This window comes from Polypterus senegalus, chromosome 8 (genome assembly GCF_016835505.1).
Source record: "Polypterus senegalus isolate Bchr_013 chromosome 8, ASM1683550v1, whole genome shotgun sequence".
NCBI lineage: Eukaryota > Metazoa > Chordata > Cladistia > Polypteriformes > Polypteridae > Polypterus > Polypterus senegalus.
The window spans coordinates 183,508,897-183,536,568 of NC_053161.1; the positions used below are offsets into that span (position 1 = coordinate 183,508,897).

Sequence of the window (27,672 nt, forward strand, 5' to 3'; positions counted from 1 at the left end):
ATAACCTGCTGTTCTAAATCCACTGAACATATTACACCGATTCTCTCTCAACTTCACTGTCTCCCTGTTAACTACAGAATACAATACTAAACACTGCTCTTAACGTTGAAAGCTCTTTACAACCTCACTGATCTCCTACAGACTGACACTCCTCTCACTCACTCAGATCCTCATCTGCAGCTCAACTTTCTGTACCACACATCAGACTCAGTGCTATGGGAGCTCGATCGTCTCTCATTGTGCTCCTCATCTCGGGAATTCTCTTCCCTCTCATAATTGTCATTTTGATTCAATAACACATTTTAAAACTACCCTCAAAACTGATCTTTTCAAACTGGCATACCAATTGTGAGTTTTACACTTGTACTGTCAGTTATCTTTGTTTGTTTGCTAATTTATTTCTTTTTGATTGATCATTCTCTTGTTTTAATTTTACTAATGTTGTTTAACTTTATTGTAAGGTAACCTTGAGTGCTAATTAAGGAGCCTATTAAATAAAATGTATTATTGTTATTAATATAAACTGATAAGACCATTCTGGGACCCCAGCAGCACTGTATGTTTAATTCAAGTAGTGAATACTGCTGACCCACAACTCTGTAAGATGGTCTTCTTTTTCAGAGTCTGTTGGACCTTCACTCCACTCCCAATATTGTTTCACATCTGATAATCTGAAACGAAGAGCAATGAGTTACTGTCAGCATGCTACAAACTGTCTAACTTTACATAAACCATAACATAGAGCCTGTTCTAAAATGATATTCAAGTGTCTTTAGACATAAGTGATGAAGTTTTAATGAAGTTGATTCCTGTTCTTTTCACAGAGAAAAAGAAAAAGCTGCTGTTTGCTGGAACATCTCAATGGATGTGAAACAGGACACCTGTGATGTGGACGCAAATATCATGGAGAAAACTGTAAATATTAAGGAAGAGGACTGTGATTGGAAGTCCATCTACCTGAAACAGGAAAGTCTGAGCATCAAGGAGGAGGACAGTGAACTGCAGCCAGTGGGCATTAAAGAAGAACCTGAAGAGAAATCTGTCAGTATTGAGAAACATATCCATACAAATCTGGACAGTGTAAAAGAAGACAACCGTCCTGATGGCTGTCAAGATGGAGTGGTGACCAGGTTAGACTCTTCTCAGAGCAGACACTGTTCATCTCCAGAGCCTTCTATCAATGTGAAGTCTGAATCATTAAAGTCTGAACCAAAGAGGGCTGAGGAAACTACATCTGTTAGAGCTCAGAAAATAAGCGACCACCTTCAAAGAAGTCTGGAAAAAGTAAGTGCAAAATAAAAATGTGTAAGATTTAGGTTTGGGGTTTATGAGCTTCAAAAGTTGGATCTTGTGATTCTTAGGAGAAACTTAGAAATAGAGTGAAAATACTTTATTTTATTGTGTGTTTAAATATAGTTTGAGATTTTATCTATTGTTATGTAAGGTTTAGCAGTTTGCTATTCTTCCATTATAGTGACTTTATGCAGAAGTCCTCAGCCTATCCTCGATAAAGAGTGCTATACAAATGTCCAAGAGCAAGACAAAGGTATTGATCCCTCTGGAATTTCCTGGGTATCCATATTAATTCCTCTTAACAATGTAGTCCAATCTTCAACTAAGCTCTGATTACAGACAGCCTCAGTTGTCCTAAACTACTGTAATAACACAAACAATCGAATGGCTTCTTGTCAGTCCTGAACACATCGTTTAAACATTCACAGTCCACTCCCTGACCCTCCTATCTTTACAGACTGGTTGACCTTTCTTTAACAGTTATGACCTTCACAAAATTTTGTAGCTACTGAACAGCAATGAATTTTAACCCATTCCTTCATTCCACACCTTTTCAGTTCCTTCATCCCTGTGAGCCCTTTTCTGTTCAGTTCTCTTTAGGTCAGGCCACAGCATCTCGTGTCTCTTATTGGCCATTCCAGAACACCAGTTACCGTATGTTTAACCCTTTCTGTTTTTGATTTCTTCCTGTGTTTGGGCTCATTGTCCTGTGTCATCACTCAATTTTTGTTAAGCTTCTATTTTCCTGTCAGATTTCTTGATAATATTTTCATTCAGTGACCGCTGATCATGTCAGGTGTTCCAGGCCATGAAGAAACAAGCATGCCAAACCATGATGCTCCATTCACCTTGAGTCTTTAGTATCAATGTCCACTTTTGTGTTACCTCCAAACATGGTGTTGCATGTTTTGACCAAAGACTTCAACTTTTGTCTCATTCATTCATAGAACATGTCTGTTCTGGAACATCTTGATGATCTTTTACAAGTTTTCAGATGTGCATTGATGGTTTTGCTTGATTGTGTTCCCATTCTGTAAACTACTTTCTTATGCTTTTCTCCATAAGAGCACAAGGACAGAGACTTTCTCAAGTCCTGAAGACGTCTGCAGGCCCTTTGCTCTGCCTGTCCCTATTCATCTCTGCTTTCATGCTGTGATCTTGGTGGGTTGCCCTTTCCAGTAGTGAGTGTCCTCCATTTTCGTAGACAGTATGGCTCTCTATGCATTGATGGACATCCAGGTCTTCAAAAATTCTTTTATCACATTTGCCAGCTTTACACATCTCTTCAGTTCTTCTAAGGTTCTTGTGACATCCTTACAGAAGTATTTGGATGAAATGTCAAACCTTTGAATTTACAATTGAAGTAGTGGATTGGAGAAACAACTTAGACTGACATGTTGACATCATTCTTAAATTATAAAGTGACAAAGGCTGTGTGTTCTGTGCTAGTCTGTGCTCCTTCTATGTGAGTGTGCATTAAATATGACTTTTGCTCCTAAACACTTTGTTTTTTTTTTTTAAGTAGCTATTAAGGAGCAGAGAAGCAGTTTAATAGTTTTTCTAATTTTTTTTTTTTCTATTTACAAGGGTTTTTTTTGGTTATTCACACAACAGCAGGTGTTACTCCAGTCTTACTCCAACCTTTGTGTCTGTGGGGCGGAGGATGGAGAAAGCTTTTGAAGTTGCCGGCAAGTCAGTGTCACAACAATAAGCAGGCAAAAGCTACTGTGATTTGTTAGCAGAAAGAAGTTAAACATTTTACATATGATGCGGGATGGATTCAAAGCAATTAATAAAATCTCTGGAGTGGGAAAATAAGGAGGTAAAAAAGAAGCTGCAAAGGAAAAAAAAGAACAAATTCAATAAATCATTTAAGATGAATAACTGCTAACAGTAGTGCATTTGAGAGCAAACATTACGAAAGATATGCCTAAAAGACAGTTAAAGAGAAATATTGCAGCCAAAGACATTCTTTCAGTATTTCAGGAGTAAAATAACAGTCAAGGAGAAAGTGAAGTGCCACATGAACAATAAAGGGGAATTACAATACTCAGGTAGTGAAATATAAAATGCTCTAAACTTTCCATTTTCTGAAGATTTCATTTCTGAAAAAGTGCATAACCTCTCAGTTGTAACAGGAACTACTAAGGAGGTGTGACGATGCGGGTTCTGCTCAACACTCCCATCTTGCTATTGGGAGCCCTTGAACCCATCACCGTCGGTAATGTTACCGATGTGCCCGGCAGTGAGGCACAACAAAGCAAGGGGATTGTGCAAAAAGTGCAAAGGGCTTTTATTTAAACCAACAAAACCATAAGTGTCCAAATAAATAATGCAGTGCTTTTAAATCTTCAATAAATAAATAATCCGTAAAACAGGGGTGAAGTGGCAGTTAAAACAATAAATAAATCCTTTAAAACGACGAGGTTAAAACAATGTTGTAAGCATTCCTTTTTAAACACAAAGCCCGATGTCGTCTTTTACCTGGCAGTTCCCCTGCTTCTCCCATATGGCCCCCGCAACAGGAGAGTCGCCCTACCTGCAGCTGACCTTCTTTCCACTACTGATCTGGAGGCTTCCCAATCCCTGGCTTCGGTTCCGCTCCTTCCAGACTGAGACTTGGCTTCCCTAACAACCAGGATGCTCACGCCAGGAAATCTTCCAAGCCTCCTGACTCCCGCAGCCTTCTCGGCCTTACGCGGCCAGCCATCCTTCTTCCGGTTACTCCCGCTCTTCATAAAATGCTCAGCAGGAGCGACCACTGCCTATGGCCCTTGGGTGTCAGCCAAACACACTGCTAGGCCTCACTGTCCATCAGCCTGTGAGCGCTCACTCGCTCGCTGTCTCTCTCTAACACACACTGGCTTTCTCTTCACTGCTTCCTGCTTTTCTACCACACTCCTGCAACCTCCATTTCTTTCTTTCATTTCTCTTCCCTCTCCTAGCCTAGCCGCCTCGCGCTTCTACTTATGATGAGGACGTGGCAGCTGTTGCATTCAGCAGCTCCCGGGAACAATTATGGATGCGGATGTTTTCTCACCTGTGCATTTAGGTGAGAAATGGCCACATCATGAATTCCCCTGGAACTGCTTCGGCCACACACCACCACGCTCCCTCGCTAAGCCGCAAGTACAGTGATTATTTTAAAAATGGCCTCTTGACGTGAACTGCTATACCACAGGAGGTACTGAGGGATTTGGAAATTTTAGAGAGAGAAGTGCTGTGAAGATTGAATTTGTTGAAATCAAACAAATCCCCAGGACCAGATGTTATTTATCCTCAAATGCTTACAGAGTTTAGTAAATATACAGTATATACAGTATAATCCTTTGATGGATAGTTTATAGTAGTCACTGCACACTGGGACAATTTTTATGAACTGAAAAATGTAATCCCATTAATATAGAAAGGGTGATTGGGAAAACTGAAGTATCAACAGGTCAGTAAGCTTAACTTGCATCTGTGACGATGTGGGTTCTGGCTCCACGCTCCCATGGCTGTTTGGGAACCCTTGAACCCAACACCGTCGATAATGAAACCGAGTGAGCTAGTCAATGGAGGCAATAATTGAGCATCTGAACAAGGGGATGGTTAAAAGTGAAAACGGTGCTTTTATTAAAAACAGTCAACAAAAACAGTGTTCCATAAATAGTGCAGTTCATTCAATAAATAAATAAATACTTTAAGATGAAAAGTGGAGGTTAAAACCATTAGAAAAACAATCCTTTAAAACCAGAGGTAAAAAATCTTCTTTAGGAAGCAGTCTTTAAAACAATAACAAAGCCGGTGCATCGTTTCTATTAGCGTCTCGCCTGCCTATCCCGTTAGGGCTTAGCAGCAGGCAAGACGCTCTCTGCAGCTGCCCTCCGGAAACACACGCATGAGACTGGAGACCTCCCGAACCCTGGCTCCGGTATGGCACTCATCCCAGCCTCGAAGAACTTGGTTTCCACCAATGGCCAGGTCGCCCACGTTGGGATTCCAACCACCAAGTCTCCCGACTTCCGCTGCCTTTCCATGGCCTCTCTGCGGCCAGTCGCCTTCCCTGGTCACTCCCGCTACCTGATCGCTCAGCGGGAGCGACATCCAACTGAAATGCCTGGGTGTTGGCCTAACACCCAGCTTCCTTACAGCTGCCCTAGATCGTGCGCTCACCACCCGCACACACCGCCTGTCCGTCTCTCTTGCACCACATGCTTCCTCGCTCCCTGTAACCTCCGTCCTCTTTCCTCATCTCCTTTCTCCTCTCTGATCGTTTCTTTTCCCCCCACAACCGACTCGCGCTTTTTAAAATGACGTGGGCCACAACAGCTGCAGCATTAGCCATGGGACAATCACGAATGTGGGCAGTTCCTCACCTGTTCACTTGGTGAGAAACGCCCACACCCTACGGATCGTCCCACGGCTCGCTATATTCTAACGACTCCTCGCTAAGCCGCGAGCACGTCGATTACTTATTTAAAATGAATGGCCTTTGCTCAACGAGCTGTGGACCCATAACACCACAGCATCACAAGAAAATAAATGAAAGGAATTATTAAGGAAAAGATTGAGTGACACAGGGCAAGAACAGGAGTTTTACTAAACAGTCAGCATGGATTCAGATGAGGGAGGTTGCGTTATACTAACATGGTGGAAATCTATGAGAAACCAACCAATGGATATGATCAAAGTGGAGCAGATGACATTATTTATCTGGACTTTCAGAAAGTATCTGATAAGGTGCCACTAAACTAAAAGAAGTGAAAGTTCACAGTGTGGTGTGCAGATTGGTGCAGAATTGGCTAAACACAGGAAGCAGAGGGTTATGGTGCGAAGAACCCTATCAGAACTTTGTGGTTGTAAGAGTAGTGTCCTACAAGGGCCAGTGTGAGGGCCACTGCTATATAAATATATTGTCAGACACGTATGATTGGGAGAGAGCTGAATGGCCTAACTACAATGGGCTGGCGCCCTCCCCGAGGTTTGTTTCTTGCCTTGCACCCTGTTTTGGCTGGGATTGGCTCCAGCAATCCCCCGTGACCCTGTAGTTAGGATATAGCGGGTTAGATAATGGATGGTTGGATGAATGGCCTAAATGATAGAAATACTACGCCAGACCAGGGGACAGTAGGGTGCGCTGACTGTCTCTCTCAATGGCTCTGCATGGAAAATCCTGCAGGGTTCTGGCACCAATAATGAGAACACTTCCGGTTCCGGGTCTGATGATTTCATTTCCCTTACCTGCCTTTTAAAGCTGCCATCTTACCTCCATAATATCCAAACTATTTTGGACTGAAACCTGTGAACATTTCTTTTCAATTTATTTCAATTTTGCAGCCAGGAAACAATATATGGGTGGCTACCCCAAACCTTCTATGATGTCTGTGACTCATCTTTGTGACAGTGGTTTTTAATATCAGTTGAATTTTCCCAAATCTATCTTGTAACTGCACGATATATTCTAATATATTGGTAGAGGGAAGATCCTCTTCTTTCTGTCCTTCTTTTAAAATATCCAACATTCCCAGAGGTTGTCGTCCTCATAACAATTCAAAAGGAGAGAACCCTGTCCCAGCTGAGCACCTTACGGAGCATTTGTTTGAGAGTCTGACTAAATCTCTCTACTAGACCATCAGTTTGTGGATGATACACCGCGGACTTTAAATGCTTTTTTTTAAGTAACTTGGCCATTTCCCTAAATGCTTTCCGACGTGAAAGACGTCTCTTGGTCTGTAAGAACTTCTTTAGGGATGCCATCACACGCAAAGACCCCACAATTTCCTGTGCGATAGCTTTTGACGTGGCTGAGCGCAAGGGAACAGCCTCTGAATATCGAATAGCATAATGATATGAATGATTTGGATGGAAATAAAAATAACAAGGTGGTTACGTTTTCAGATGATGCTAAGGTAGGTGGATTTGGCAGATAATCGAGAATCTGTTGAATCATCACAATAGAGGGATTCAGACAGTACACAGGGTTGGGCAGATTTGTTGAAGATGAAATTGAATTTAAGTAAATGCAAAGTATTACATGTAGTAAGTAAAAATGTATGGTTTATATACACAATGGAAGGTCTTATGAGAAGGATTTATGAGTTGTAGTGAAGTCATCACCACCAACTCCTAGAGAGTTCAGAAGTCATTAAGAAGGCTAAGAGAATGTCAGGTTAGTTAGCGCCCTGATGTGTGGAGTACAAGTCACAGGAGGTTATGCAGAGGCTTTATAAAACACCACAGGCCTCATCTGGAGTACTGTGTGCAGTTTTAGTCTACAGGCTACAAAACAGACCTAGCAGAGGTAGACAAGTTCAGTGAAGAGTGACTAGGCTAATTCTAGGGATGTCGAGGTATGAGTTATTGTGACAATCCGGGTTCTGCTCCATGCTCCCATCTGTCTTTCGGGAGCTCTTAAACCCAACATCGTCGGTAATGTCACCGATGAGCTGGAGAGTGAGGCACAACAATGTAGCAAGAGGATGGTGTAAAAAGTGCAAAGTGCTTTATTAAAACAACAATCAAAATCAAAACAGTGTTCAAATAAATAAGTGCAGCGTCTCTGAAAAATCTTCAAATAAAAAATCCAATAAAACGCTGTGAATTGTGGAGGTTAAAAACAATACATAAATCCTTTAAAAATGAGGTTAAAACAATACCTTTCTGCTGGTGACTCCCCTGCTTCTCCTGTCCAGGCTATGCACCAGGGGAGCCACCTTACTTGCAGCTGACATTTTTTCTGTCTTCTCTTGCTGGTCTGTTCACCTCGCCGATCCCTGGCTCTGATGGGCTTCACCTGACCGTGACTTAGGCTCCCCAGCGACCAGGGCGCTCCCGCTGGGGCTTTCACATCCCAAGTCCTGACTCCCACTGCCTTTCTGGCCTTATGCGGAATGCCATCCTCCTTCCAGTCACTCCACCTCCACAATAATGCTCAGCGGGAGTGACCTTTACCGCCTGCTTCCGGGGTTCCAGCCAAACACCCAGGGTCACTGCTCAGCTGCAGGTGTTCTCTACTATGAGCACCTTCGCTCGTTCATGCACCGGCTTTCTCCTCCCTACTTCTTGCCTTCTCTCCTTCTCAACCTCTATCCGTTTTTTTTTTCTTCCCTTTCTAGCCACCTCACGCTTCTATTTACCACGGAGACATGGATCAGATGTGGCAATTGGCTCCTGCCGGCATCAGTTACGGATGCAGACGACTCTTCACTTCACCTGTGCACTTAAGTGAGGACTGTCTGCATCATGAATCACGTGGGAACCGCTCCAGCCACACATACCATGCTCCCTTTGTATGCCGCGAGTGCGGCGATTATTTATTTTAAAAAGTGGCCTTTTTGACGTGAGCTGTGGACCCGCCATACCACAGTTATCAAAAGTTTGAGTTCAAACTTTTCAGTTTAAGCAAATGGAGATTAAGAGGAGGCATGACTGAAGTATTTAAAATCATGAAGGTAATTAAAGCAGTCGAGCTCTACTTGGCTGATGATTTAAAAAGAGCAACAAGAACAGGAGGACACAGTTGGAAAGTTAAGGGAAAATTTCACATTAACATCAGAGAGTTTTACTTCACACAGAGAAACACAGACACGTGGAATAAATTACCTGGTAGTGTGGAGAGAAGGAGTTTAGCGACCTTCAAAACTCGAGATGATGATGTATTAAAGATGGAGGATCGCAGGAATCATGGGAAGGAGGGGTCCTTTCATCGGATTGGCTGGCCCAGCGCTGTTTCAGCCATGAAATGGCCAAATGGGGGAGGCAGCTTGATGGATGAGGTCTCTAGGACTCTAAATATATTCAAATCTTTTTATATGATATCATCTACTGTTAAATTCTGCTCCATACTTCTAAAATTTTTATTTTTATACTGTATTGAGGATTTGTTCTGTTCTCTGTATTGTATTGTATTGTATTGTATTGACTCCCTTCATTTTGATACCCTCAGCACGCCCAACCTACCTGGAAAGTGGTCTCTCTTTGAACTGCCTTTCCCAAGGTTTCGCCCATGTTCCCTACAAGGTTTTTTTGGGAGTTTTTCCCTGTCTTCTTAGAGTCAGGGCTGGGAGGCTGTCAAGAGGCAGGGCCTGTTAAAGCCCATTGCGACACTTCTTGTGTGATTTTGGGCTATACAAAAATTGTATTGTAAAGAAACTAGGTGTATCAGATTAGTAGATTGGGATGACTTGCCACTTCTCAGAAATTTGTTTGTAAAATTTCCAATTTCTGTTTACACAAAGGAAAGTAACTTTGCAAGGCTCTCTCTTTATTTACCTTATTCCTCTGTATGAGAAGGGGGTCTCTGGCCATTAGAACTGTTTAATTCAGTTGTATTTCTTCTTTATAGCACTCTTCATTGAGTGCTTGCTTGGATTGCTTGATGTTTTCAAAAATAACAGAGATAATAATTACATACATGAACACACACATTGGATCAAATTAACAGTAAAACCTGGCAAATTTTAGCTTAGTCAACATAAGTAAGTCCTGATAGTAGCTACCCTTTAACATTATATTGGTGAGTATAAATGTCACCAGCGTGTCACAAAGGTTACCAGTCCTGGTGTCACCTGCCACTCCCCTGTAGAGCTGAAACACCAACAGCTGCGCTCTTCCTCGGTTTTCTCATCTTTTATTTTTTCTCCGATGTCACTGCAGCTTCTGTAGGCCTGTGCACTGAGGCATCACTCATCCATTGCTCTCTTTTGCTTTGGTGAATGAAAGAAGACATTTTGTTGTTTGTTTTGGTGTCAAGTGGTTTTAGTTCAAGTGTGGATAAATGTCAGGACACATTCTAATTATTGAAGGTGCACTTTACATACTTGCCGTGGCTTTCTGTTTTATATAGTACCCTCCATTATGGCGGAGACAAAGAAACATTCTTCTTGCATTTGCCCCTTTAATCCACTGTTTAAAATTACAAATTAAATAATTCTGATGTAAAGTACAAATTACTGATTTTCATTTAAGTGGATTTGCAAATATTTCTCTCACACCTTGTAGAAATGACAGCACTTTTTCTGAATCGTCCTCCCATTTCAGGGAACCATAATGTTTGGGACAATTGGTGCCAGAGGTGTTTGTGATTCCTCAGGTGTGTTTCATTGCTTTAGTCTTGCAGGCCTAAGACACCTCCGCTTATTCCTACCTACAGACTACCTTTGGTCTCCGTAGTTGCCATTGATCAACATGAGGGCAAGAACTGTGCCAATGAAAGTCAAAGAAGTTGGAAAATGATAATGAAATTATTAGAGACATCGGGAAATCCTTAAGATAACCCAATTCAAAGTGTCTGGGATATCAATAACAAGAAAAGATAAACTGGTGAGCTCAGTAATCATAAAGGGACTTGTAGGCCAAGTACGACCACCACTGCTGAAGACCGAAGATGTTGCTGCAGATTTAATTTTGATCAAGACTTGCATAGCCTGATGGTAACGATATTGCATGTATCTCTTGTCACACACGTGCGCATGGGAGGCAGCTAAAGGGCTTGAGTAATGGCAGTTCCGAGGCATGCTGGAATGTGGTAGAGAGCACTGACTCTTTTCCCCCCTTTCCTGTAGACCATTCACCATCGCCAAATAACCCTCAGCTGTTAAGAACTGTAAGAGAAAAGGGATTGTGTGATTTCTGCATGGTGGTCTCTGTAATGAAAGCTGCAGTTCAGCACACACTTCAAAGAGGATGACAGTAGGGAGTGAAAATGTCATTGTAATACATCAAAACTCACTCCATGTGTAGCCTGTCAAACATCAGAATGTGAAATGTGTAATGAAATGAGATTTTCTATTCAGTTCTTTGTTTTTCCACCTGGAGTTGCTAAAATGCAACCACAAATAAATAAAGTCTGCATGGGACTTACAAATGCTCAGAACGTGAGGGAACTTTGAGCCAATTTAAATGGCAAGTTCTAGTTTTATAAATCCTAACTTTTGCATAAGAGACAGCTTTCGTATATATGTGGCTGAGCAAAAGGAAGTTTTATACCTGTGGCTCTGGTGAGAAGTTGTAATAGAGAATATAAAATTAACAAATTGTGTTTTCCAAGTACAACAAAAGTTTTATAATTGCTTATGCTGATCAAAGGTTGTTCCTAATTTCAGCCATCATGTATTTAATGTGAGGTAATTTTGATAATAAGGCAGCAAATTGATAATAAGCTTATTTTTTTTTGCCTTTTTTTTTTTAAATTTTCCACAGGAAAGAAAGATCACTGCTGTGTGGAATGTGGCAAAGAATTCTCTAACAGGAGTGCTCTTCAGAAACACACGAGAGTTCACACGGGAGAGAAGCCATATTGCTGTAATGAATGTGGTAAACAGTTTTCACTAATGGGCAATCTTCAGAAACACACGAAAGTTCACACTGGAGAGAAGCCATATTGCTGTAATCAATGTGGTAAACAGTTTTCACAGATGAGCCATCTACAGAAACACACGAGAGTTCACACTGGAGAGAAGCCATATTGCTGTAATCAATGTGGTAAACATTTTTCACGTATGAGCAATCTACAGAAACACATAAGAGTTCACACTGGAGAGAAGCTGTATTGCTGTAAAGAATGTGGAAAACGGTTTTCACAAAAAGGCGATCTTCATATACACACGAGAGTTCACACTGGAGAGAAGCCATATTGCTGTAATGAATGTGGTAAACAGTTTTCACAAAACTGTGATCTTCAGATACACATGAGAGTTCACACCGGAGAGAAGCCATATTGCTGTAATGAATGTGGTAAACAGTTTTCACAGATAGGCAATCTTCATAATCACAGTAGAGTTCACACCGGAGAGAAGCCGTATTGCTGTAGTCAATGTGGTAAACAGTTTTCACAAAAAGGCCATCTTCAGATACACACGAGAGTTCACACTGGAGAGAAGCCATATTGCTGTAATCAATGTGGCAAACAGTTTTCAGAGATGGGCAGTCTACGGAAACACACAAGAGTTCACAACAGAATAAAAACAGTAGCAGTTCAAAAATCAGTCCAGAAAAACAAGAACCCTTCAGGACTCAAGAGTGACGTTCAGTCCTGTCATGAAAAATAAGCAAACTAAACTATTGTTGAGAAATTAATCTCAAAGAGAAGCCATATCGCTGTTTGGAATGTGGTAAACAAATCTGTCAGAGCAGTACACTTCAGAGACGCACCAGAATTCACACCGGAGAGAAGTACAACTGAACTGTCATGACTAAAGAGTGAGGTTCACTCCTGCCAGGACAGTAAGCACATGTAACTGACACAAATTCATGCTACTTAGTGTTGTGTCAAAAACAGATCAACATGGAGGAGAAATAGAAGTTTATATCCTTTTTCCTTTTCCAGAAACAAAATAAAGAACAGGGCGCCATACAAACGGCTTCTCACCAAAGTCCCTACAGCCTCCACCGTGCGCCTAGCTCTGTTTTCATAACATGCGTATTACATATAGAGCTACTAACAATATATTATACACATTTCATCAGAAAAAAGAAAAAAAAACACTTTACAATATACATAGCTTCACACAATAAATAATAGTTCAGCTTTATAATATTATATTTTGCTATTTTAATATAAAAAAAAATAAAAAAACTTACTTTGACAAAAACAACCAAAAAAAAAAAGAACAGGGTTTCATACAAACAGCTTCTCACCAATGCTTATTAAAAAAATCAATTAAATTACTAATAATTATAGACACTATTAACTATTAATACAAAATCAATAAAATTAAAATCCAAAATATACACATGATCATTGCTGTTCACCACGCCGAATTATGTTTTAACACTGTGGCAGCGCACTAAAAGAAGAAACGCTTTTTTAAATTTTATTTTGTTTTTGTTTGTTTACTTTTGATAATAAAGCATACAAAACTGTATATAAGAACTCAGTGTGGTTACATAACTTATTTAACACTTGAGAATTACCAAATAATATACTTGTCAAATAAATAGAATAAAATTAGAAAAGGCTTGTAGAGAGCAGACTTACCTGTACAGCATCCACCATCGCCTTAGGGTGCCTTCCGTCTGTGAGGCGTCACATTAATTAGCATCCGTACTCCAAATATGACACTAAGTTTACACAAACAATTGCTTTTTGGAAAAATGTATAACTAAAAGATACAAAAAAAAATTAAAAAGAGAATACACTTTGCTACACATATGGCCATATTGCAGTAGTGAATGTGGCCAACAATTCTCACAAATCAGAATTTTCTGGGCCACAAAAGAATTCAGACTGGGTGCCACCTCCAGAAGTGGGCTTCGTTGGAGAAGATCTACACCGGGGGGGTATCAACCCTTTGTCATGGCATACGACCCAAAAAATATAAATGTTCTGAAATACCTGCATTTTATTTTGGTGTTAAAATGTTAATTACTGCACTGTTGTTATGTTAAACTAAAGGTGGAATTTCTTTTTGTACCCAGAAAATGTTCTTTCAGAGATCTTTTATAAGGTGCTAGTAATGTTAACCTGTTAGAAATGTTTTAGAATGAATTTCAAAAGGATTTGATATGTTAGGACTGATAGGCATTGGCAGTGTGTCACCATGAGGAGGTCACTTCAGCTGTCTGTGCTAAAACTGGAAAAGCAAAAGAAATGCCAGCAATTGTGTCTCAAATGTTGTAAGTCTCCTCAGCGTCAGTAAATAATATTTTTATTATTATCAAAAAGTTTAGTAAAGTCATGCCTTTTGACCAGAAGAGGTTTCCTGTTCCCTTACTTTACTTTATTGTTGTATATTTATTGCTTTGAATAAATTACAGTCACCTGTCTGTCATCTCCTGTCATCTGACAGTGACTCCTGCACTCTGCTTTCTGTTGGCCAAACCCTGTGAATTAGCACATTTTCCAGGTCCATGAAACCCCTCTTTTACATGGTCTTTTGAGCCAAAAGCTAAACCAACCATCCCGGGAGCAAAATTGACAAAGCGGTGTGTGCGCCGAGGAGCCTAACCTCATCTTTAGTGCACTGGGCATCGATGTAGAAGAGAACATCTGAGCTGACATCTCCACATTCAGCCAAACCCCAACTCACACACTGCAGACAACCCATCTGCGGGCGCCGCTACAGCCTTTCAGACAACGGGGATGGACTGGGATGTGAGATACTGTCCTTCCAGAGGTAACGTGTTGGCCATCACGAGCTCCAAGCAAAGCGCAGATAGCAAACTGAGAAATGCAGTGAAGTAACCAATCAGTTAAATCAAATCATGGCAGGAACACATGCAGTGTGCATACAGCTTTACTCTGACCCTTTGTTTTTTCCCCCATCGAGACAAGTGAAGAATAGAAATGCGCTGAACTTGAGCAGATTAGGATTTTGTAAGTAATGAGCAATGTCATTAATTGAATTTAAGTAACGTTTCCCAGCTCTGGTCGCTTGTGAACTTTTGTTTTTGTATCTGGGATATCAACACTTAAACAATTGGTGAAAATAAACTGAAGTCTGCTAAAGCAACTGGCTAAATAAATAGGCAGAAATGCAATAATGTTCAATTTTTCATCTTCATATCGTTTTAAAGACAGAATTATTGACATAAGTTCCAACTAATTTGCATTGTTGTGTGGCTTAAAAGTATTAATTAATTCATTAATTCTACTTTGAGCCATTCACTAATTAGTGTTGTAGTGTTTCTTCATTTGTTTCTGTTACACAAAACTGTTCAATAAAGAAACCAAAATAATTTAATATACATAGGCAACTGATTATTAAAACTGTTTTGTATTACAAAGTAATCCCTGAGTTGTTTCTGCTTTAAAGAAAAATATTAATTGCTTGAAAGAAATATGACAAATTGCAATTAATACATAGTGACTTTCCATTACAAATTTAAACTGAGAGATTAATTCCAATTGAATTTTTAATCAGTTGTCCTCATGCAAACACATAATTTAGAACCATTACAAATGATGAAAATCATAACAATTGTGTACAATATACAGCGCCATTTCTTGCTCTATGAAGTCTCTACAGAAGCAGAGGGCCATTGAAGCCACTAATGGCCCCCCAAGCTGCAAGTTCATCCTCAGTATATTTGGGGAGTGTGAACATCACCTGTCTGTTTGTAGCCAGCTAAGCCCCATCAGGTGTTTAATGAAGCACTTACAGTATATGCTTAAAAATTAAACATTTGATTTAAACAAAACACTGCAGTGGCAGAGAAGGTTTGGCTTGTGTTTATGGGGTAATTAATTCAAAATCAATGATTATCACCAGGCTGTCTTGTCACGCTATGAGTTACGTCTACCGACATGTTTGATAGGAAAGCTCGCTGGCACCGCATATCATGAGTAGCTTATTGGATCGGCAGGGCTTGAATTGCCTAATGATGGGCAGAGTGAAGCCTCATGAAGCATAGAAACATTTGAATCATTTGTGCCTCTCTAGTGACACCTCCTGGCTATTCATATTAACGTTCCACAACTCAAACACAAACTCATGATGAAGTCCAATGATGTCTGTTGAACTCTATTGCTTTTAGGTTTTCGCTGCTACAGACTGGCAACAAAGAGAGGGGTTCGTCAGCGGCTTCCAGTGTCTGAAGTGTAAAATAAATAAATATACAGTATATTTTGTTTCATGTGCATAACAAAAAAAATCATATGAGTAACAATTTCAACTGTTATTTTGGTTGATGATTGCGGGTTTAGGGGTTTAATTAATTAAATATTAAATTGATCAGATGGAATGTGTTCTTACTTTGAGTGGGTGGGGGTGCTACACGGTAAATGTGTTAGTGACTGGGATTGCGCCTCTGTAACTAGAAGATTGATTATGAATGATACAGACTGGACAACTATCATATTTGTTTAAGTAAATGTTTTATTATTGTACTGTGCTGTGACGAAGACAACTTTTTACATATAATTTCATCGTTATATGATATAAGTTCATCGTCAGGCACCTGGAGCACATCCGGGACAAGATAAAAGGGGCCGTTTCACTCCATTCAGGGAGCAGGAGTCGGGTGGAAGAAGGCAACGCTCAGGAGAGAGGAGGAAAGACGGCTCAGGGAGGACTGTTGGGAGGCCCTGAACTGAAGGGTGTTTGGTGCTGGAGCAGTGTGCGTGTGCGAGATTTGGACACTTATATTGTACATACTGTAAGTAAACCGTGTGTGGTGGACTTAAGAGCGGTGTCTGTCTGTCTGTTGTCATGCTGGCTTTCACAATAGGTGTAATCTTTGAAGAGACTTTTGACATGAGATTTTTCTAGTCCCACCCTCCTCTCACCCATATTCAGCCACGCCCACGGCCCTCTCATTCGTGTGAATGCTTTTGACAGACACAGTTCCTACACTCTCAGCTCTTACACATTTTTATGTTTTCCTCACTTTAAGTTCCCAATTAAAGAAGACATATTATGTCCAAATCTTATTGAAGAATTTCATCATGAAGGGTTATCAACAGAACAAATGAGTACACGAACAGTCCTAGCACTGAGAAACAATGAAGTCAAACGAATTAACGCCAAAAATGTCAATTGTTTATACGGCAGATTAGTTAAATGCGTGTCAATAGACTCTGCTGAAACAGCTGGTGGTGATCGTGCGGAAGATGAAAACTTCAACCTACAATATCAGGAAGAATATCTACAACCATTAACACTGTCTGGTTTTCCAACTCACAAATTACTGTAGAAAGAAGGATGTATCCAAGAAAGGTAATGTAGTACATCATCCGCAGATAACATTAGACAACAAGGAAGATCTTGATATGCCATTCATATTAAAATGTTAACAGTTTCCCGTTAGAATAGCTTTTGCAAAGACAATTAACAAGTTTCAGAGCCAAACATTTGAAAAAGTCGTTTTATAGATTTACAAAAAAACTAAATTCAAACACAGGCAGTTTTACATTATGTTCTCACAATGAAAGTCCAAACTGAATCAAAATTCAATGCGATATTGACAAAAATTGAATTTAAAAAGTAGTTTTTACTGAAGTTTTACAGTAAAAGTTTAAGTTTAAAAAGTATTTTCGTGTTTATTTCAAAGCCAAACAGAACAAAATCGTATTACTCAACGAATAACTGTAACGCAACGTGAAATATAATTTACTTTCTAATTATTACATTTACTATTTTTAATATGGTTAATTTCTTGCTGTAATGTAAAATAGTTAGTTCTATTATGCATATGTAACAACTATGAAAATAAAAATCAGTTTAAATTGTACAAGCGCATCCCCATACCCGAATCGCAGAACCGCAAAATATAGATGTAGAGTATATGATGTAGAAAAGAAGAAAAATGAGTGTTGCATGAAAACTTTGCAGGAGGTGAAGATGGGATATTTATGAGAAGAAAGTACTTTAGTGAGAGAGGCGTCGTCACCCGTATTACTAAAGCTCTTCTTTGCAGCATTATGCATTCTACTAGTCAGCATTTGTACAATGTATAATTTATAGTTTTGTCTCTTGTCGCTAAGTCTTATTGGACACAATCTTTTAAAATGTATTGATCATCCACATCACATTCATTTCACTTGGCAATTCTGTTGAGTTTTTGAACTCTGCTGATGCCATTTGTACTTCAAACGGAGCTCGATGAATAATGAGTTGATGCGCTCAGGAGACATGCGCACTGATTAATAAAATGTGCAATGAGATTCGACACACAGATCAGATGTGCGCACTGATAAATAAACCATCTAGCGCGGTTCGAAACGTTGAGCAGACATGCGCACTGGTTAATGACCATCAAGGCGGTCGAAGCGCTGAGTAGACATGAGCAGTTAAAAGTGGCTTTGTGAAGCCTCAACACACTCCAAGGCATTGTGCTCTATATTTATGAGAGTCTATCTGACACTTAACTCTCCAGGTATATTTTGTAATTTGCATTGCCGATACACACTTCAGTTGATATAGTTTAGTGACGAATTGAAACGAGCTGCTGACAATTCAATATTGTTATTGTGGATTGCTGTGATTTCCTTTGTCTGATGCATTGTGTCGCAAATATATAGTGTCATATGTCAACTTTATATATATTGTGCAACCTTTTTATGCAATGCTCAATACTCTTCAAAACTGTATGTCATATAGTATACATCTACTGTATATACTGTATATAATTTTTTCATTTTCCTTAGGAGAATACAACAATTATATTCTCGTGTCAATTAAACTAATTTAACATACATATGTCAAACTAAATATATTGTCTTCATCTGCTGTGCTAAGAACAGTACTAGTAGTTCAGTTGTGTGGAGCTCATTAAGTACCCCGATTAGGTGGCTCAGTGGTATTATGATTGTCTTTCATTGAGGACATCAGGGGTTCACAACTTTGGTTCTCCTCTTGTGAAAAGTTTTTCTCTCTCCCTCTCTCCTATTCCCCCATTTAACAAAAAATTCCATTGTGGACCAATAGCGAGCAAATCTAGTTATCCAGGGAAGGTTGGGCCGCACCTAATTGTGTTGTGAATTATATGCAAAGAGTTTCACTGTAAAATGTAATAAACTTTATATTTGAGTGTTTGGTGACTCTGGTGTGTTACTGAATTCTCCTAAATTGCAGAAGACTCTGTCAATTGCACTGATTCTGTTTTAAAGACAGTTGTGATTAGTTATGCAGAACTCGCTTTATCTCACGTTGCTTTTTGAAAATCAACAATACAAATCATCTACAGATCTGGGAATCACTGAATACTAAAAACGTTTAAATCGGAGTGTCTTGCGCATATAAAATACAATACAATAGTTTATTTTTGTATAGCCCAAAATCACACAGGAAGTGCCGCAATGAGCTTTAACAGGTCCTGCCTCTTGACAGCCCCCCAGCCTTGACTCTCTAAGAAGACAAGGAAAAACTCCCAAAAATAAAACCTTGTAGGGAAAAAATGGAAGAAACCTCGGGAAAGGCAGATCAAAGAGAGACCCCTTTCCAGGTAGGTTGGGCGTGTGAAGTGTGTGTCAAATGAAGGGGGTCAATACAATACAATACACAGAAGTGAACAAATCCTTAATACAGCATAATAATAAAAATGTTAGAAGTACGGAGCAGAATTTAACAGTAGAATATATCAAATAATAAGATTTGGATATTTTTAGAGTCCTGGAGACCTCATCCATCAAGCTGCCTCCCCCATTTGGCCATTCCACGGCTGAAACAGCGTTGGGCCAGCCAATCTGATGAAAGGACCCCTCTTTCCCATGATTCCTGTGATCCTCCATCAGGGATGACTTTACCATAGGCAGGCAAACAACTTGGCAGGTGGGCCTTGGCACCAACTGCCACATTTGAGTACCGAGAACAGAAACAGAATAGGTGAGGGTTAGTATTCAATTATAATTATCATGTTACTTATGTTATAGTGCTAATGACTAACAACAGAGAAGCAGTCTGTACAGTTAATCAGCAGCTCTAGTCAGAATATGCTGAACTGAAGTAGTGAGTCTTCAGCCGGGATTTAAAGGCGGAGACTGAAGGGGCATCTCTTATAGAAGCAGGAAGACCATTCCACAGTTTAGGGGCCCTGTAACTAAAAGCTCTACCTCCCACTGTTATTTTATTAATCCTTGGAATCCTAAGCAGACCGGCATCATGAGATCTTAATGTGCGCTCAGGTTTGTAAGTCATGATAAGTTCAGACAAGTAAGCAGGACCTCAGCCATTTAATGCTTTATATGTTAAAAGGAGGATTTTGAAATCTGCCCTAAACTTAACTGGGAGCCAGTGTAAAGATTTAAGAACTGGAGTTATGTGTTCGTATTTTCTTGTTCTTGTAATAATTCTTGCAGCCACATTTTGGATTAACTGGAGGCTGTATAGAGAACAGTTTGAACAGCCAGTGAACACCGCATTGCAGTAGTCAATCCTACTAGAGATAAATGCATGAATTAATTGCTCAGAATCCTGTTTATTTAGAAAGCGCCTTAATTTTCTAACATTTTTAAGATGGAAAAAACATGTTTTAGACGACTTTCTAATATGCGCTTTAACACTAGAATTACCAGAGCCTACGAAAAAACTCGTAATTCCGTCCCACCTTAAACTGCTTCTTAAATCCCTTCACACCTCTCCGCCAGCGTCCTTTGTTCTCTAAATGTGCTGATAAAAAGAAGCTAGGAGCAGCCGGCTATTCCATCCCCCACCAATTTAGAACGTGCACGAACTTCTCTCAGCTCATGCCTTGATTGAGTATCTGGGAGTGAAGTGGAGTTTTAGAGTGAAATAATAGATCGTTGTTTGGAACACACGCATTTCATGTCTGTTCCGTTTCTACAGTAATCTGTGTCAACACATTGTTAAAACAGAAACTTTTTTTATATTCTAGTAGTAGATGACAAAATGTAGGCATAAACTATATAATGTATGAAGCCTGAAGTCCAAATAGCAAAGAAACATTTTCACAAGAATAACACAATTGCACTTTTATTCAAACATATAACTGCAGAAAGAAAAAGCCGCCTTAACATGCGACATTGACACCAGTTTACTAAACTGACTCCGTGGTTCAATAGATACAGCCCCCGCTTGGGAATCAAGGGGTCACGGGTTCGATCCTGCTCCCCTCCCTTTTGAGAAGTAAACTGCTCTTAGTCTTACTGTTTTAGAATAAAACATACATTTGATTTCAGTCTGTAACAGCCGTGCAATTTATGATCTTTGTAAAGGTTAGCTTTTTTTTTTATTCACTTTTCACTCTCTCAGTCGCGTTCAGAATCAATCCATACAACCCCATCTGACACGGCTGTTTTCACTAAAGACGCGCTATAGCTCTGCAGTGTACCACGATGCATACTAACGCCCCGGTTCTGACACACAAACGCTGGCGAAGCTGCCTTCTTCGTATCTCACCGTCACTTGCTTTTCTTTTTATTCAGTTTTATTGAGTGTTCCTGCCAGTCCCCGCATGTTGCTGTATGCTTTTCTTTTGCACCCAGGACATGCAGAAGAAAGAATGGTAAAGACCAGTAACTTCGGCGCTATATGCAATCATCAGACACTCCCCATCTGCCCGTGTCGTTCAAACACAGGAACATATATTGGTGTAAAAGTATAACAAAAGTGCACTTTTATTCAAGTGCACTTTTTCCATCGCCTTTTCCTGTAAGAAGCAGTGTACACACTTCTCTCTATGCTGTGGTTTCTATTACACACCTGAAAGAAAGAGACAATATATGTGAAAATATAATCGCACTAATGCAATATTATTTGAAAACGAACAGCGTCAGATCGGTGTGAATTTATGCAGGAACTGGAAATTCTCTGATGCGGACCTTCCCCAGGGAAGAAAGTACAGTGTCAGGTGCTCATTCAGTGTAATAGAAACCATAGCACAGAGAGGTGTGTACACGGCAACAAGTACACGTGTCGTAAATGTAGGAAGGACGGTCCTTGGGTGTGTGGGAACTGTTAATATTTGAATGTGATGATTTTATATAGCACGGAATGAAAATCTGCACTTCTTAGCATTGCACCATGCAAGATGTCGTATCAATCGCCTACTGTATCTTGCTTTCTTTTTTCTTCGGTTATACAGGTAGTTTTGAATAAAAGTGCACTTGTTTTGTTTGCGAAATGAAGTGTCTGCGCACTTTTCGTGGCATTACACGTGTATTTTTGAGCATGCCCGTTTGAGCAGTATAAAAGTATTGAAAAGTATAACAAAACAACGGGCAGATGGAGTGTCTGATGATTGCATATAGCGCCGAACTTACTGCTCTTTACTATTCTCTCCTCTGCGTGCCCTGGAGTACAAAAGAAACAGAATACAGACGCTATAGCTCTGTGCTGTACCACGATGCATTCTAACGCCCCCACCGGTTCTGACACACAGACGCTGGCGAAGCTGTCTTCTTCGTATCTCACCGTCACTTGATTTTCTTTTTATTCAGTTTTATTGAGTGTTCCTGCCAGTCCCCGCATGTTGCTGTATGCTGGATATGTTCATATGTATTGTCTCTTTCTTTCAGGTGTGTAATAGAAACCACAGCATAGAGAGAAGTGTGTACACTGCTTCTTACAGGAAAAGGCGATGGAAAAAGTGCACTTGAATAAAAGTGCACTTTTGTTATACTTTTACACCAATATATGTTCCTGTGTTTGAACGACACGGGCAGATGGGGAGTGTCTGATGATTGCATATAGCGCCGAAGTTACTGGTCTTTACCATTCTTTCTTCTGCATGTCCTGGGTGCAAAAGAAAAGCATACAGCAACATGCGGGACTGGCAGGAACACTCAATAAAACTGAATAAAAAGAAAAGCAAGTGACGGTGAGATACTGAAGGCAGCTTCGCCAGCGTTTGTGTGTCAGAACCAGGGGAGGGCGTTAGTATGCATCGTGGTACACTGCAGAGCTATAGCGCGTCTTTAGTGAAAACAGCCGTGTCAGATGGGGTTGTATGGATTGATTCTGAACGCGACTGAGAGAGTGAAAAGTGAATAAAAAAAAAAGCTAACCTTTACAAAGATCATAAATTGCACCGGCTGTTACAGACTGAAATCAAATGTATGTTTTTTTCTAAAACAGTAAGACTAAGAACAGTTTACTTCTCAAAAGGGAGGGCGCAGGATCGAACCCGTGACCCTTGATTCCCAAGCGGGGGCTGTATCTATTGAACCACGAGTCAGTTACAGTAAACTGGTGTCAATGTCGCATGTTAAGGCGGCTTTTTCTTTCTGCAGTTATATGTTTGAATAAAAGTGCAATTGTGTTATTCTTGTGAAAATGTTTCTTTGCTATTTGGACTTCAGGCTTCATACATTATATAGTTTATGCCTACATTTTGTCATCTACTACTAGAATATAAAAAAAGTTTCTGTTTTAACAATGTGTTGACACAGATTACTGTAGAAACGGAACAGACATGAAATGCGTGTGTTCCAAACAACGATCTATTATTTCACTCTAAAACTCCACTTCACTCCCAGATACTCAATCAAGGCATGAGCTGAGAGAAGTTCGTGCACGTTCTAAATTGGTGGGGGATGGAATAGCCGGCTGCTCTAGCTTCTTTTATCAGCACATTTAGAGAACAAAAGGACGCTGGCGGAGAGGTGTGAAGGGATTTAAGAAGCAGTTTAAGGTGGGACGGAATTACGAGTTTTTTCGTAGGCTCTGGTAATTCTAGTGTTAAATGACATGCTAGAGTCAAAGATAACACCTAGATTGCAGGCTGATTCAGTAAAATTAATTGGGATTCCAACTGAGTTAAATGACGACAAAATATTGCTCTGATCAGCGTCATTCCCTCCAACAATTAACATCTCTGTTTTATCTGTATTTAAAGACAAGTAGTTCTGTTCATATTGGAATCGATTTGATAAATAAGAACTAAACCAAGCGAGCACGGGGCCTGTAAGCCCAACATCGTTTTCTAGCCTGTGCAGTAAAATCGAATGGTCAATGGTGTCAAATGCTGCACTTAAGTCCAACAACATAATTACAGTGGAGTGTCCTTCATCAGAGGATATCAGAATGTCATTTACAACCCGTGTTAGTGCTGTTTCTGTACTATGACCAGTGCGAAAACCAGACTGGAATTTCTCAAATAAATTGTAATGCATAAGGTGTGACTGAAGCTGACTGGCGACTACTTTTTCTAGTATTTTAGAGAGAAACAGTAAATTTGAAATAGGCCTATAATTATTTAGTATGTGGGGGTCTAAGTCTGACTTTTTAAGTAAAGGTTTAATGACTGACACCTTTAGTGCATCAGGTACGGTGCCATGCAATAATGAACTACTGATAATGTATAGAATAGGCGCTTCAAGAACATTCATGGCACTTTTTATTAGTTTTGTTGGCACTGGATCTAGGGAACAAGTAGTGGGCTTTATTTTAGAAATTAAAGTTAAGACTTCCTGCTCAGTTACAGGATTAAAATTACTAAAGTGCTGAATGCAATGTGCGGCAGGGTCTGCTAAGCTGGTATTTGGTTTGTACTGTGATGCTGAGATCTGGGATCTTATATTTTTAATTTTCTCATTGAAGAAGTTCATAAAGTCTGTACTGCTAATATCTGTTGGTATTTTGCACTGTTGATCTGAATTCCCATTTGTTAATTTAGCCACTGTTCTAAACAGTACCCGAGGATTTTTATTATTGCTATCTATTAATGTAGAATAGTATTCTGAGCGAGCTTTAAAGAGGGCTTTTTATATTTATTAACACTCTCTGTCCATGCAATTTGAATATACTGGTGTAATGATCACGTCGGCTTTGGAGAAGTGTTTCTTACCCTCTCTGATATGATTGACATGGGTTAGAATAGATTCTGGATTGTTATCAGATAGATAGATAGATACTTTATTAATCCCAAGGGGAAATTCACATAACCCAGCAGCAGTATACTGATACAAAAATCAATATTAAATTATAGAGTAATAAAAATGCAGATGGGCGGCACGGTGGCGCAGTGGTAGTGTTGCTGCCTCGCAGTTAGGAGACCCGGGTTCACTTTCCGGGTCCTCCCTGCGTGGAGTTTCCTCCGGGTACTCCGTTTTCCTCCCACAGTCCAAAGACATGCAGGTTAGGTGGATTGGCGATTCTAACTTGGCCCTAGTGTGTGCTTGGTGTGTGGGTGTGTTTGTGTGTGTCCTGCGGTGAGTTGGCACCCTGCCCAAGATTGGTTCCTGCCTTGTGCCCTGTGTTGGCTGGGATTGTCTCCGGCAGACCCCCGTGACCCTGTATTTGGATTAAGCGGGTTGGAAAATGGATGGATGGATAAAAATACATGTAAAAACAGACAATAAATTTGAATAATATTAGCATTTAAACCCCCTCCCTCTCCCCCCTGGTGAAATTGAAGAGTCGCATAGTGTGGGGTCTCCTCAGTCTGTCGGTGAAGCTACTCCTCTGTCTGGAGATGATCCTGTTCAGTGGATGCAGTGGATTCTTCATGATTGACAGGAGCCTGCTCAGCGCCCGTCGCTCTGCCACGGATGTTAAACTGTCCAGCTTCATTCCTACAATTTTGTCCAGGTGTGAGGCATTCTTCATCTTTATGCTGCCTCCCCAGCACACCACCACGTAGAAGAGGGCACTCGCCACAACCATCTGGTAGAACATCTGCAGCATCTTATTGCAGATGTTGAAGGACGCCAACCTTCTAAGGAAGTATAGTCGGCTCTGACCTTTCTTGCACAGAGCATCAGTGTTGGCAGTCCAGTCCAATTTATCGTCCAGCTGCACTCCCAAGTATTTATAGGTCTGCACCCTCTGCACAGTCACCTCTGATGATCACAGGATCCATGAGGGGCCTGGGCCTCCTAAAATCCACCACCAGTTCCTTGGTTTTGCTGGTGTTAAGATGTAAGTGGTTTCCGGAGAAAGTACAGTTTCCTGCGGCGCTCCTGTGTTGCTGACCACAATGTCAGACCTGTAGTTCCCAAGACGTACACACATATGTGCTGTCTTACACAAAATATGATCATCAATTTGTTACAGATTCTAGGTGGATGAGATTCCACTCCAAGGAACAAGGTGCCCCATGTGAATCGTTCATAATCTCTCCTAAACATATTTGTTAACCTACAGACAAGTACTAAATAGTTGTTATTTAAAAAGTCTATTTTTTCAACTGGGCAGTGACCATATGCAAGCCCCAACTAGGATTTGAACTCGCGTAAGCACAACAAATATCTCATATCCAAACTTTTTTTATCATTATTTTTTCAAAACCACTAATCATAAATGACAGTGATAAAAATACACAGCAGTCTTAATAATGCACACAACAGAGTACTATAGTGTAAGATAGAGGCACTAGTAGACTATCGTCACAGATGTACTTTACGAATATACACTCCATCTCTTACAGTCTCTTTATTTTGACCGTCCACCTTTAGAAATGATTTTACAAGTCCACCTTTAGAAATGACTCCCACCTTTCTTTTATGTATTCATAAGGCAATTGGCAAAAGTGGGACATGAATGACAAATAACAGTGATTAGCGATTTGTTAAAGAAAAAGGTGATTGACCACAAAGTTTAAATTTTCGATTGGCTGATCAGTGCCTGACATACGCAAATTTAATATATGATTAGCTGAAGTCGAAAATGATATTCACGCCCATTTTACTCCTGTCTGCAGCAATATCTACTTGGCACAATCAGCAGTCGATTTGGTCAGCAACTCACAGATGCACCTTCTTTGGCTCAAAGAGAAAATACAGCTGTTACAACGGGTGTGACGAGGGTGGATAGGATTAGAAATGAGTACATTAGAGGGTCAGCTCAGGTTGGACGGTTGGGAGACAAAGTCAGAGAGGCGAGATTGTGTTGGTTTGGACATGTGCAGAGAAGAGATGCTGAGTATATTGGGAGAAGGGTGGCAAGGATAGAGCTGCCAAGAAAGTGGAAAAGAGGAAGGCCTAAGAGAAGGTTTATGGATGTGGTGAGAGAGGACATGCAGGTGATGGGTGTTAAAGTACAAGATGCAGAAGACTGAAAGATATGGATGAAGATGATCAGCTCTGGAAACCCCTAATGGGAGGAGCCGAAAGAAGAAGAAGAAGAAGAAAAAGCAGCTGTTCTTGCTGTATCTATAGATAGATACTTTATTAATCCCAAGAGGAAATTCACTTACTCCAGCAACAGAACAATGTCTGAAGAAAATTTAAATGAACATAACAATACAAATTTGTATCCGCCTAATTTTAATGGATTGACGTAGACTGAAGTGTGGGCTCTACTTTTTTGAGTCAGTCAGATTAAAACAAATGTTTGACTGTTGTTGTTTACTCGAATGTCCAAATGAAATAGTCGCCTACATTTAACAAGTCACCTTAAAGACGGGCTATAAACGTATTACAATTTTAAACGTTAATAAACTGTCAGAGTTAAAACTTTACTTCTATAATGCACAACCCTAAAATGTGTTTTATTACTTTCATTACTGTTTATCAACGTGTATTTATGTATTCCTGATATCCCATTGTAGCCCCTTCTGTCTGCAGATCAGCCTCTGTTCTTTGTTTGCTGATGTCTGTCTAATATTCTGCCCTCTTCATGTCTGTCCTCAACATACCAACAGCTCTAGTGAGATTCTTGTCTGTGGATCTCATATTCAAGTTTGTTTTTTTAGCTGTATTATGATTACAGAATATTACAAATCACATATATGGAAGAAGAGGATCCTCTGTGGCAACCCCTAATGGAAGCAGCCGAAAGAAGACGAAGACATACTTGACACTCTCACGTTCAGGTATCAGGGAATAAACAACATTAAGAAAACTGGCAATAAAATTGTGACTTTAAAGAATCCATTGGCTGTCTACATGTTACCAATGTTAAATGTAAGAAACACAGTTATCATAGTGCTAATAGTCACATTTTAATTATTATTTTCATAATGAAGTTTACTATGTTAAACAATCTGTGAAGAGCAAATATTATACCTTAAAAAGAGTAATAATTTTGCAGTTTTTGTGACTGTGCACCAGTTAGTCGG

The 27,672-nt window shown here is 40.0% G+C and overlaps 2 protein-coding genes across 2 annotated transcripts in view; both read left to right on the forward strand.

The window, feature by feature from the left end:
- The window catches only part of LOC120534749 (zinc finger protein OZF-like), a 40,768-nt gene extending 28,002 nt beyond the window's left edge, over positions 1-12,766 (forward strand). The window contains exons 4-6 of the mRNA XM_039762330.1: positions 825-1,130; positions 1,244-1,284; positions 11,476-12,766. Coding sequence (XP_039618264.1) covers positions 825-1,130; positions 1,244-1,284; positions 11,476-12,323 — 1,195 coding nt within the window. The 3' untranslated portion in view covers positions 12,324-12,766. The remainder of the gene's footprint in view (positions 1-824; positions 1,131-1,243; positions 1,285-11,475) is intronic.
- Positions 1-27,672, forward strand: part of LOC120533562 (gastrula zinc finger protein XlCGF26.1-like) — an 813,484-nt gene that overhangs the window by 249,135 nt on the left and 536,677 nt on the right. The window lies entirely within an intron of this gene.